The sequence below is a fragment of the Phocoena phocoena genome, chromosome 10, assembly GCF_963924675.1.
Source record: "Phocoena phocoena chromosome 10, mPhoPho1.1, whole genome shotgun sequence".
In the NCBI taxonomy this organism is placed as follows: Eukaryota; Metazoa; Chordata; class Mammalia; order Artiodactyla; family Phocoenidae; genus Phocoena; species Phocoena phocoena.
This window is the reverse complement of record NC_089228.1, coordinates 54,236,980-54,249,314: the sequence shown is the minus strand read 5'-3', so window position 1 is coordinate 54,249,314 and position 12,335 is coordinate 54,236,980. Positions and strand designations below refer to the sequence as shown.

Genomic DNA, 12,335 nt, shown 5'->3' with positions numbered 1-12,335 from the left:
CATGAAAATATCAGTGATTTCTCTTGGTGACAAAGTCATAGGTGTCGCTAATGCTGGGAAATGTGAAATTTTAGTTAAAGGTTAGAGAAAATAAAAAGATGTCATTTTGCCCGTTTAAATTTACAGACTCCCAGAAGTCTATCTCTGGAGCCCAGGCTAAGAAAGTCTGCTGTTAACAGTGGAGAGCTGCATGTGTATGAACCCTGGAAAAGTTCCCCTCGTTTGTAATGCCCCCCCCCCCCCGAACTCTGTGTGGCTCAGTGTTACATAACAAGGGAGTGTCATGTGAACATCACCTTTTGGGCACTGGTTACCTGTGTGCCCAAGAAACAATTCATGGAGGGTTCCATATCTTGAGTGCCCTACATTCTAGGTCCTATGAAAGATTTTAGGGTTCTTCCTTGTGTAAGACTTTTCCTTCCCAGGCAGGGAAAAGATGCATATATGCAAGAACACTAGTCCACTCTGGTTCTTAGTTAAGAGCCAAGGGGAACAGTCTGCACACCCGACACGTTGTCTGAGAACTGCCCATAGTTCAGCGTTAAACCTTAGTGGACGGCCGTGAAATCACTTAGTCCAGCCCCCACTGAAGAAAACCACTTTATCAAATTGAGAGCTTGTATGAAGTCATTCTTAACCAGCTCCCACTGATGTGAAGTTTAGAGACAGTATGGCACGGGGTTAAGAGCGGGGGTCTCTAATCAAACAGAGCTTGAGAAATTATTTAAACTGTCTGACCCTTAGCTTCCCTATCTGAAAAATTGGGTTTATAATAATAGTATCTACCTCATAGGGTTTTTCTTTCAATTAAATATAAATATTATATAAAACTCTTGGCACACAGAGAAGTACATAATTTGTATTCGATAATTATGAGTTTCTGTGTAACTGGGGGCTGGCAAAAAGAAATACTTCCTGCTGGTCTCTGAGTAAAGGAGAAGCTAGCTTGTACCTACTATAGCTATAGCTGTTGGTTTTTCTAGGAGCAGCTCAAGGGTTAACTCTGAGAGTGTGTGGGTGGCTTCGGTTTAGATAAAGCCACATCCCAAAGCTTCCTTTCAGCCTGATTTGCTATTGTTAGAGTTTTTCACCACAGCTTTGAAGTTTCAAGATTGACAGATGATAATAGACAATTCCTGCCTCACCACATTTTTACCTGTAGGTTTTCAAAATGAAATCAAAGGGAATTTGAGGGGAAAGTAACACTTTGGTTTCTGACATTGAAGGGGGGATTTCTAGAGTCTTCTTCAATTAATAAATTAAAGGAGATAATCTGTTTTTGTGTTTCCCTTAGCCTGAAGAAGACTAGAAGTCAGCAAGGGAGACCCTTTTACATATATGGACAGGAATTAGAGAATAAAATTATCAGGGATACATGAACAGTTCATTTGGATGTTTTACACCCTTTAATGAATTGGAGACATAGCTGAGTAATTATGCAGTTAATATTAAAAATTTTTTCGTTGTGTTGTTTTCTCATATGTAAAAAAATATTCACATTGGACCAGAATGAAGCCTCTCCAAATTCTGCCAATGCATTGCAGGTTGTTAAAATAACACCAATAGAAGAGGGGCTAGTAAACTTTTTCTGTAAAGGGCCAGGTAGTAAATATTTTAGGCTTTCTGGGCCAGATATGATCTCTGTTGTATGAACTACTTAGTTTCTTTTTGTATTTAAACAACCCTTTAAAAATGAAAAATTCACAGCTCTTGAGGCTGTACAGGAGCAGCCTGTGGGCCCTGGGGCCATAGTTTGCCAACCCCTGCTGTAGAGCATAAAGAAAGGAAGGGATTTTTTGTTTTAATTGAAGTATAGTTGATGTACAATGTTGTGTTAATTTCTGCTGTACAGAAAAGTGATTGTTATACATATATATATATACATATATACACATTCTTTTTTTTATATTCTTTTCCATTATGGTTTATCACAGGATATTGAATATAGTTCTCTGTGCTATAGAGACCTTGTTGTTTATCCATTCTATATATAAAAGCTTACATCTGCTAACCCCAGCCTCCCACTCTATCCCTCCCCCCTTGGCAATGTCCTCTATGTCCGTGATTCTGTTTCTGTTTCACAGATAGGTTCATTTGTGTCATATTTTAGATACCACATGTAAGTGATATCACATGGTATTTGTCTTTCTCTTTCTGACTTCACTTAGTATGATAATCTCTAGGTCCATCCATGTTTCTGCAAATGGCATTATTTCATTCTTTTTATGGCTGAGTAGTATTCCATCATTGTATATATGTACCACATCTTCTTTATCCAAGAATGGGAGGGATATTGTCCCACATAAGTAATCATTCATTCAGCTTCTACAGGAAACATTTGCTGAGTACCTAAGTGCCCCGCCCTGAGTCAGCTGCTGGGTAGAGCCTGGTGATCAATACGTGTGGATTTACCCTTGTAGAGCTTACTTTTTCATGGGAGGACCAAGCAATCAGAGAATCAAACCCATTTATTTATAAGACATTTTATGTTGTTAAAGACAAGTGTCCACCTGAAGAAAACACGCCCATTGGATAGTCCAGATAGTAGGGGTGGAGTTATAGGAGAGGAACCTTACTTTCTGCTGCATCTCAATATCATTTCATCTGTCCCCTCAATCTTGATCTCCAGGTTCATTCTTTGTTGGACAAGACAGACCATCCATACTTCTGCACAAGATCTTCTGTTTCACTTGTAGTTCCAATCTTTCTTGTAATCACTTTGTCCCACCACACTGAAGCCTCTAGTCCCACCTGCCTTGGGTCCCACTCAAGCCTGACAGTGTAAGAACTTAGGTTTTCAAGATTCAATCACCAAATTGTTTCCTTCTTCCTATTTAAAATTTTCTTGAAGTATAGTTGATTTACAATGTTGTGCTAATTTCTTCTGTACAGCAAAGTGACTCAGTTATACAGACATATATATTCCTTTTTCATATTCTTTTCCATTATAGTTTGACACAGGATATTAAATATATAGTTCCTTGTGCTATATAGTAGGACCTTGTTGTTTATCCATCCTATATATAATAGTTTGCCTCTGATAATCCCAAACTCCCATTCCTTCCTGCTCCTCCCCACCTTGGCAAGTCTGTTGTCTATATCTGTGAGTCTGTTTTTGTTCCGTAGATATGTTGATTTGTATCGTATTTTAGATTCCACATATAAGTGATATCATATGGTATTTGTCTTTCTGTGTCTGACTTACTTCACTTAGTGTGATAATCTCTAGGTCCATCCATGTTGCTGAAAAATGGCATTATTTTATTCTTTTTGATGGCTAATATTCCATTGTGTGTGAGACACATACTACATCATCTTTATCCATTCATCTGTTGATGGACATTTAGGTTGTTTCCATGTCTTGGCTATTGTAAATAGTGCTGCTATGTACACAGGGGTGCATATATCTTTTTGAATTATACTTTTGTTACCCAGGAGTGGGATTGTTGGATCATATGGTGACTCTAGTTTTAGTTTTTTTGAGGAATCTCCATACTGTTTTCCATGGTGGCTGCACCAATTTACATTCCCACCAACAGTGTAACAGGGTTCCCTTTTTTCTGCACCCTCTCCAGCATTTGTTAATTGTAGACTTTTTGATGATGGCCATTCTGACTGGTATGAGGTGGTACCTCACTGTAGTTTTAATTTGCATTTCTCTAAAAATTAGCGATGTTGAGCATCTTTTCATGTGCCAGTTGGCCATCTGTATGTCTTCTCTGGAGAAATGTCTATTTAGGTCTTGTGCCCATTTTTTGATTGGGTGTTTTTTTTGTAGTCGTTGAGTTGTATGAGCTGTTTGTATAGTTTGGAAATTAAGCCCTTGTCAGTCACATCTTTGCAGATATTTTCTCCCATTCTGTAGGTTTTCTTTTTGTTTTGTTTATGGTTTCCTTTGCTGTGCAAAAGCTTATAAGTTTGATTAGGTCCCATTTGTTTATTTTTGTTTTTATTTCTATTGCCTTGGGAGATTGACCTAAGAAAACATTGGTACAATTTATGTCAAAGAATTTTTTGCCTATGATCTCTTCTAGGAGCTTTATGGTGTCATGTCTTACGTTTCAGTCTTTAAGCCACTTTGAGTTTATTTCTGTGTATGGTGTGAGGGTGTGTTCTAACTTCATTGATTTACATGCAGCTGTCTAACATTCTCAGCACCACTTGCTGAAGAGACTATCTTTTTCCCATTTTATATTCTTGCTTCCTTTGTTGAAGATTAATTGACTGTAGGTGTGTGAGTTTTCTTCTGGGCACTCTATTCTGTTCCATTGATCTGTATGTCTCTTTTTGTGCCAATACCATGCTGTTTTGATTACTGTAGCTTTGTAGTATTGTCTGAAGTCTGGGAAGTTTATGCCTCCTGCTTTGTTTTCCTAAGGTTTGCTTTGGCTGGGTCTTTTATGGTTCCATATAAATTTTAGGATTTTTTGTTCTAGTTCTGTGAAAATGTCAGGGGTAATTTGATGGGGATCACATTAAATCTGTAGACTGCTTTGGGTAGTATTGCCATTTTAATAGTATTAATTCTTCCAATCCAAGAGCGTGGGATATCTTCCATTTCTTTGAATCATCTTTAATTTCTTTTATTAATGTTTTGTAGTTCTCAGCATATTAAGTCTTTCACCTCTGTGGTGAAGTTTATTTATTTTTTTTGATGTGCTTTTTAAAGGGATTGTTTATTTACATTCACCTTCTGATATTTCACTGTTAGTGTAAAGAAATGCAACCAATTTCTGTATGTTAATCTTGTATCCTGCTACCTTGTCGAATTTGTCTATTCTTTTTAATACATTCATGTATCGTCCTCAAAAATAGTGATTTTTTTTCCCTTTTGGTTGCTGAAATCCTGATGTTTGGGGGTACTTTTCATGTTTTTAGTGGCATCAAATAGATGTAAGACCTAAGGCTTTCATCTAGAAGAGTCAGTGGAAGTTGGCATTTCCACTTAGAACTTCTCTTAAGAATAGGTAGTTAATCATAGTGCCACTTGACATTGTCTTAGTTTCATTTCTCTCTGTGCTTCATTAAATGAAGGCATCAAATACCATTTAGGTAATGGGTTCCCTTTGAGAGATTATCTCCGTTCCACCTGGACTGTATTCTCATCACTTTTTAAAATACACTGCCAGTAGGTGAATACTGCCAGTTATATAATATGAATCCGTCCTTGGACATGATGTCTGGTCCCAAACCACCTACCCAAACTTTCCTCTCTATTCCTTTGTGCACAGTTGTCAGTTTGGGACTCCTGCTCTTCCCTCAGGTAGATCCTGTATTCTTACTTCTTCACATAACATTCCTTCTGCCATCATTGACTGCTTCCCATCCTTCACTGGCCAGCTCACAGTCCTTACCACTGTGCCATCCCTGTCTCTCTGTCTTTCCCACACTCCAGCATAGACGGGGGCACGCATTAGCTTCCATCCCAGACTGCTGGATGTTGCTAGGCAGGTGTAGACACATCCTAACTTCTCTGCTGGGTCATCCCCACTTTGAGGGCTGTCCCATCCCCTAGTAGGACCTCAGTAGTGCTGTGTTTAATGAATGAATCTAGCTTCTGAGCATGAGGACTGCTCCTTAGTGGGCACCTTTGAGAGAAAATGGATGACTGATAAAGTAATAGAATTCTGGCATCCGTTTCCAGTGGAGACAGGCTAGCACAAAGCTCTCCCTGAACTATAACTATGTTTCCCTGACTCTTGCCCACTGAGCATCTCCATCCGCGTTCTTCTTCCCAAGAAGAAAACTATTTAACCAGAGCCAACCAAGGCCAGCTTATGAATCAAAGTTTGAGGAACAAGACATTGTAGTTACTTAGCTGATGATAAGGGCTCTTCTCCATCCCCCACAGAGCCTGCCTCACTGGTCCCAGTCAGGAAACTGGCCTGCACTTCCCTTCTATAACTTCTCTCACTAATGTTTCCATTATTGCTACTAAATATCCCTGTTCTATGAAGCTATAAATCACATAACACTGAAAAGAGAAACATTACGGGGATATAAGGTAACCGACTTCCAAAGAGACCCTTACCACAGACCAGTAGGCCCAAAGCTGATGTTTCACGGTAGCCTGGGTGTTGAGCAGAACAGGACAAGTTAGAGTTTACAAAAGAGCACAGACTGCGGCAGGACTGTGGCTGTCTCTTTGTTTTCACCAGATACCATATACGTGAGCACTCTGGAGGCAGGAGTTGTCATTTTCTGTATTCCCCAAATCTCCTGCAGTGCTTGGAGCTTAGCGAACACTCAGTAAATGCTGCATCCATTTATTCAACACTTATTAAGGCCCTCGTGTGCTAAGTGCTGGTTACAGTCATGGAGAAGAAAGGCATCGTCCCTGGCAGCATAGAGCTCTCAGTCTGCAGGGGTGGGGAAAGTAGGGAAAGGCAGATATGAAACCAACAAATGGAGTCATAGTTATTTAACTCAAATTGTGCTCACTTCTTGCACAGGAAAAATGTGGCATGCTATGAGAATATATAAAATAGAATGTTTTCCTCAATTTCCTTTAGGGAGTGACGTTTAAGCTGAGTTTTGTGGGGGGTTTTTGTGTGTTTTTTTTTTTTTTTTAGCAGAGAAAGATTTATTGCAGGGCCATGCAAGGAGAACAGGTAGCTCATGCCCACCCCACCCCCCAAAACCCCAAATCTCCCGAAGGGTTTCAGCGAAGCATTTTTAAAATTGAAGTATAGTTGACTTACAATGTTGTGCTAATTTCTGCTGTCCAGCAAAGTGATTCAGTTATATATATAGGTACATCCTTTTTTTAACATTCTTTTCCATTATGGTTTATCCCAGGAGATTGAATGTAGCTCCCTGTGCTATACAGTAGGAACTTGTTGTTTATCTCTTTTATATGTAATGGTTTGCATCTGCCAACCCCAAACTCCCAATCCATCCCTCTCCCACCTCCCCTACCCCTTGGCAACCACAAGCCTGTTCTCTGTGTCTGTGAGTCTGTTTCTGTTTTGTAGATAAGTTCATTTGTGCCATATTTTAGATTCCACATGTAAATGATATCATATGGTTCTTGTCTTTATCTTTCTGATTTACTTCACTTAGTATGATCATGTCTAGGTCCATCCATGTTGCTGCAAATGGCATTATTTCATTCTTTTTTATGGCTGAGTAATATTCCATTGTATATATGTACCACATCTTCTTTATCCATTCCTCTGTCGATGGACATTTAGGTTGTTTTTATGTCCTGGCTATTGTGAATAGTGCCAGCAAACCATTTTTAAAGACCAGGCGTGGGAGGGGCATCCCAGGGTATGTGATTAGCTCGTGCACAATTCTCTGATTGGTTAATGTTGAGTTTTGATTTCTAAGATGGGTTTTGAGGGAAGAGTAGGAGATATTGACTAGATGGCCAGAGGCAGGCAAGACTGGACAAATGCACACTAGCATCCATGCCTGTAATAAAAACTCACCATATGCTGTCCACAGAAACTGCTGAAGGTAAAACCTATGATGCTTGGGGTGTGGACCACTTCCTTCCAGTGCACACCTGCTGACCCAGCTCCTTCTCTCCTTTGTTTCCACCTTAGAATACGCCACCAACAACCCCGACTTGCTGTTGGTCATCTTCCAAGTGACAGGTGTCAGCCTCCTGCCGCCGCTGGGCATCGCCATTGCTGTCATTGTCACCTTCTACTGCTACCGCGTCCACCGGCAGCAGAAGCTGAGCCCGGCCTGGGACTCGGGCAAGCCGCGCAAGCTGATGGAGTTCAGTGAGCACCTGGCCATCATCCTGGAGGATGACCGCTCCGACATCAGCTCCACCTGCGCCAACAACATCAATCACAACACGGAGTTGCTGCCCATTGAGCTGGACACCCTGGTGGGCAAAGGGCGCTTCGCCGAGGTCTACAAGGCCAAGCTGAGGCAGAACACGTCTGAGCAGTTTGAGACCGTGGCCGTCAAGATCTTCCCCTATGAAGAATATGCCTCCTGGAAGACGGAGAAGGACATCTTCTCGGACATCAACCTCAAGCACGAGAACATCCTGCAGTTCCTGACAGCTGAGGAGCGCAAGACGGAGCTGGGCAAGCAGTACTGGCTGATCACCGCCTTCCACGCCAAGGGCAACCTGCAGGAGTACCTGACGCGCCACGTCATCAGCTGGGAGGACCTGCGCAGGCTGGGTGGCTCGCTGGCCCGTGGCATCGCACACCTGCACAGTGACCACACGCTGTGCGGCCGACCCAAGATGCCCATCGTGCACAGGGACCTCAAGAGCTCCAACATCCTGGTCAAGGGAGACCTCACCTGCTGCCTCTGTGACTTCGGCCTCTCCCTGCGGCTGGACCCCACTCTGTCTGTGGATGACCTGGCCAACAGTGGGCAGGTAGGGCAGCCCCAGCCCCCTTGGGCCCCTCCCCTTGCTACTGGCACCCCTCCCTCTCATTTCCATCAGCCCTGCACTCTGACACTGGTCCAGGGAATCCAGTTAATCCTGACTGCACCCCGCTCTCGTGCCAGGGTACCTCTGCCAACCAGCAGCATTTCTCTCCCTGGTTCTCCAGATCCTTACCAGCTTAGGACAGGCATTTCTCCTTGAGTCAGTTCTCATTTCTCTTCCATTTGGACATTATTTTCCTTTGCTTCGAACACTGCTAGTACTGTATTTCTATCTTTTCCCTGTCTTAGGGTTGTACTCAGCCCTTGCTACTCTGTACTCTTGGTCCTTATATTGTTTTTTTTTCTTGGTTTTGGTTTTTTTTGGGTCTTTTTTTTTTTTACCATTTTAGAAGGCAGTCTCCTTGAAGTCCAAATCCACATCTATTTGGTCAACATCCATCACAAGGCCTTGAACAGGGAAAGTGACCAGTAAGTATTTGTAGAGTGAGTGACGGACTGGGTGAAGGAAGAGTTCCTCTTTTGAAGCATCTCACTGATTAAAATTGAAACCTTTTTGGTTAAGGAGCTATGAGATACTAACATTACCATCATTCTTTATGTTTCACACACCGGAAGCTTGGCTGTGGATTAGAGTGAGGTGTTGAGAGCACCGTTGTTTCCTCTAACCGGGCTGAGGGGAGTGCTTTTGAAGCATCTAGTCACTGCTCAGGCAGCTCTCCGGGTCCATGGCCACACATCAAGTGTAGAGATAAACATGTTGAAACACGGACAGATTACTGTGCCAGGGTAACAAGTCATGCAATGACCTATTAAAAAGGAAAAGTTCTTCTAATGCATGCCAGTAAGAAGCGTTATTTGGGGTGATATGATCAACTCACTTGACATTCCCTGGATCCTTGGCAAGGTAGGATTTCATTGTTATTTAGTCAGTCTATACAAGCTGCATTATCAAACATTCAAGTGATTTTTTTTCCCCCAGAAGCATTTCTTATATGTTCCTATGTATCACAGTGTTTTCATACTACCAGTCATCGTTCAAATAAAACTACATAGCATGCCCATCCAAATTATAAAATGAGGGCTTCCCTGGTGACGCAGTGGTTGAGAGTCCGCTTGCCGATGCAGGGGACACGGGTCCGTGCCCCGGTCCGGGAAGATCCCACATGCCGCGGAGCGGCTGGGCCCGTGAGCCATGGCTGCTGAGCCTGTGCGTCCGGAGCCTGTGCTCCGCAACGGGAGAGGCCACAATGAGAGGCCCGCGTACCGCAAAAAATAAATAAATAAATAAATAAAAATTATAAAATGACCAGGTTTGGGCTCTTAATGGAAATACTTTCATACAATTCAATTTAGCAGAGATTTTATGTAATTATATGACATGCTCGGCACACTAGAATGTGCCATGGGGTAAACAAAGAAGATTAAGACAATTCTCAAGTGACAAAAAATTAATGGCAATTATTATTTCCCCACAAATCTTGGAGTTACAAGGGTGAAAATATATTTAATTTGCAAAAACAAAAATCATCATCAAAAGTATCACTGATGTGGTCGCTCAGGTTCTCTGCAAGGATGTTATTGTATACATGATATGAGGACATATGTCACGGGGCTAAACAAAGCAGCTCTGGGGTTTGGCATTTCCTTATTGTGGCATTTTTTCCTTTATATTCCTTAAAACAATTATTTTTAAAATTCATTTATTTATTCAAAAAAATAATTACATAAGCTGTACCTTTCTGTACAGGTCTCGTTACTTTAAAAAGCATTGTGCTTTTTAAAGGTCCACTACCTGTGTAGGGGACAGACATCAGCTATATTTTGAAAACAGGTATGCAGCTGCAATTCAGTGATGGGCCTCAATGTCTTTTTTTGCTTTAGGTGGGAACGGCGAGATACATGGCTCCAGAGGTCCTAGAGTCCAGGATGAATCTGGAGAATGTCGAGTCCTTCAAGCAGACCGATGTCTACTCCATGGCCCTGGTGCTCTGGGAGATGACGTCTCGCTGCAGCGCAGTGGGAGGTAGGCACGGACACCGTCGCGGTGCAGTGGTGCCTCATGCGCCTTCGAGCGCGATGTTGTGCTCTTTGCTTCAACGTGGTTCCAGGGATACAGAGCGCTCATTGAGATCTGGTAGGACACAGCTATTCCAGGATGATCCGGAATGGTGCTAAAAAGCCTGGGTTTTATAGCTGAAAGCCAGGTTTGGAGCATAAAGCATTTTACCTCCTTTCCTGAAGTTTATAATTACTTTTCTCTTGACGCATCGCGCCACAGATATTTATGTATGTGGCAAGTGATGAACACTAGTAATATTTATAAGAATTACTTCTGTTTATCAAATGAGTACCATGATTCAGAAAAGTATCTGACTTTTGTTTCTTTTTGTATTTTAAGGTTTTTCAGAATTATATGGTACAGGATCTGGATTTGACTCAAAATTTACTTTTATGGACATAACTTTCCTTTGTTGAACAAAACAAGCAAAATGGTTTGACATATTTGTTTAGGTTTTGAAAAATCTAATGAAGAGAGGTTATTGAGGAGTGCAGTATTCTTCAGGGGTACAGGGGGATGTCGTTTTAGAGAGCATTGTCCCCTGATCTTCTTGGAGATGGGATTGGCTAATGTCTACATCACTTTATCCTTTTCTGACCCTTCTCTCAGTGGTTTCCGTCAGGGTCTTAGGTCTCACCTTAGAAAATTGATGTATCCCAACCTGGTCCTGGCTAGATGATAAGTCAAGCCAAGCTAACACCAATTTTAACCCTTTGTTTTGTAATAATGTTAGACACACAGAATCACTGTGTGAGTAGCACAGGGAGTTCCCATATGCTCTTCACCCAGCTTCCCCTTGTGCTAACACCTTACCTAAACCAAGCACAGCTGCAGAAGATTGGACATTGACATTGGTACCATGTCTTTAATTAATCTATAGGACTAACTTGTGTTTCCAAGCCCCTAGTAATGGGGCACAGGATCCACTCCAGGATTCCACGTTACCTTAGCGTCCAGGCCACCTCAGTCTCCTTTGATGTGTGATGGTTGCTCAGTCTGTTTCTTTCGTGACCTTGACACTTGGGAAGAATTCTGACCAGGTATTTTATAGACTGTCTCTCACTTTGGATTTCTCTGATGTTTTCTCATAATTAGATTGAGATTGTGCATTTTTAGGCAAGAATACCACAGAAATGAAGTTGAGCCCTACTCAGGGTGTCACATGCGGGTGGAGATGCCAGTGTGCTGTCCAGTCTCATCATGTGGTGAAGGTGTCTCCACATTTCTCCCTGTAAAGATACTACCTTTTCCACTTGTAATTAATACAAATCTTGTGGGAAGGCGCTTTGACCTGTTTCTACTAAACACCTGTTTAGTAAGGAGACTAGACCTGTTTTTTACCATTATTGTACCTGCTAATTCTAGTTCTTGCCAGCTACAGTTATTACTGTAACGTTTGCCTAATGGTGATTTTCTGTTTTTCTTATCCCTTCTACATTTATTCATAGATATTCTGCTTACGAGATATCTGTCCTTTCTCTCACCAGCCGCTTTTATTTATTCATTTACTGTATTTATATGAGTATGAAGTTGGGGATATTTATCTTATTCTATGGGTATTTAATATTATCAATATTTATTTTGTCGCTTAGATTATAACAGCTTTGGTCACTGGGCCAAACTACCTAGCATTTTGCTCCAGGTGGATCTGGTTGGCACCATTTCCTGCTCTGATAATTCCTCCTTTTGAGAACTTTCTTAGCTCATTCTCTAGGATGGGTCCTGCTGGGAGCCTTGCTGTCCCATCACCTGTTTCCCTGGGTCCCTGCATGGGGATGGCACTTCCTGTCTGGCTGACCCTGTTATTTTCTGGTTTCCTGCCTGAGATGTCTTCCCCCATAGCCCTTCCAAAAGTAACAGTTTTTTCTTGCACAGTGAAATTTGTTTAATCGAGTTTCAGCCACTGAGAATC

The 12,335-nt window shown here is 41.8% G+C and overlaps 1 protein-coding gene across 3 annotated transcripts in view; it reads left to right on the top strand.

The window, feature by feature from the left end:
• Positions 1-12,335, top strand: part of TGFBR2 (transforming growth factor beta receptor 2) — a 91,940-nt gene that overhangs the window by 61,347 nt on the left and 18,258 nt on the right. For all 3 annotated transcript variants that reach the window (XM_065884757.1, XM_065884756.1, XM_065884755.1), the window contains 2 exons: positions 7,551-8,350; positions 10,246-10,387. In XM_065884757.1, coding sequence (XP_065740829.1) covers positions 7,551-8,350; positions 10,246-10,387 — 942 coding nt within the window. The remainder of the gene's footprint in view (positions 1-7,550; positions 8,351-10,245; positions 10,388-12,335) is intronic.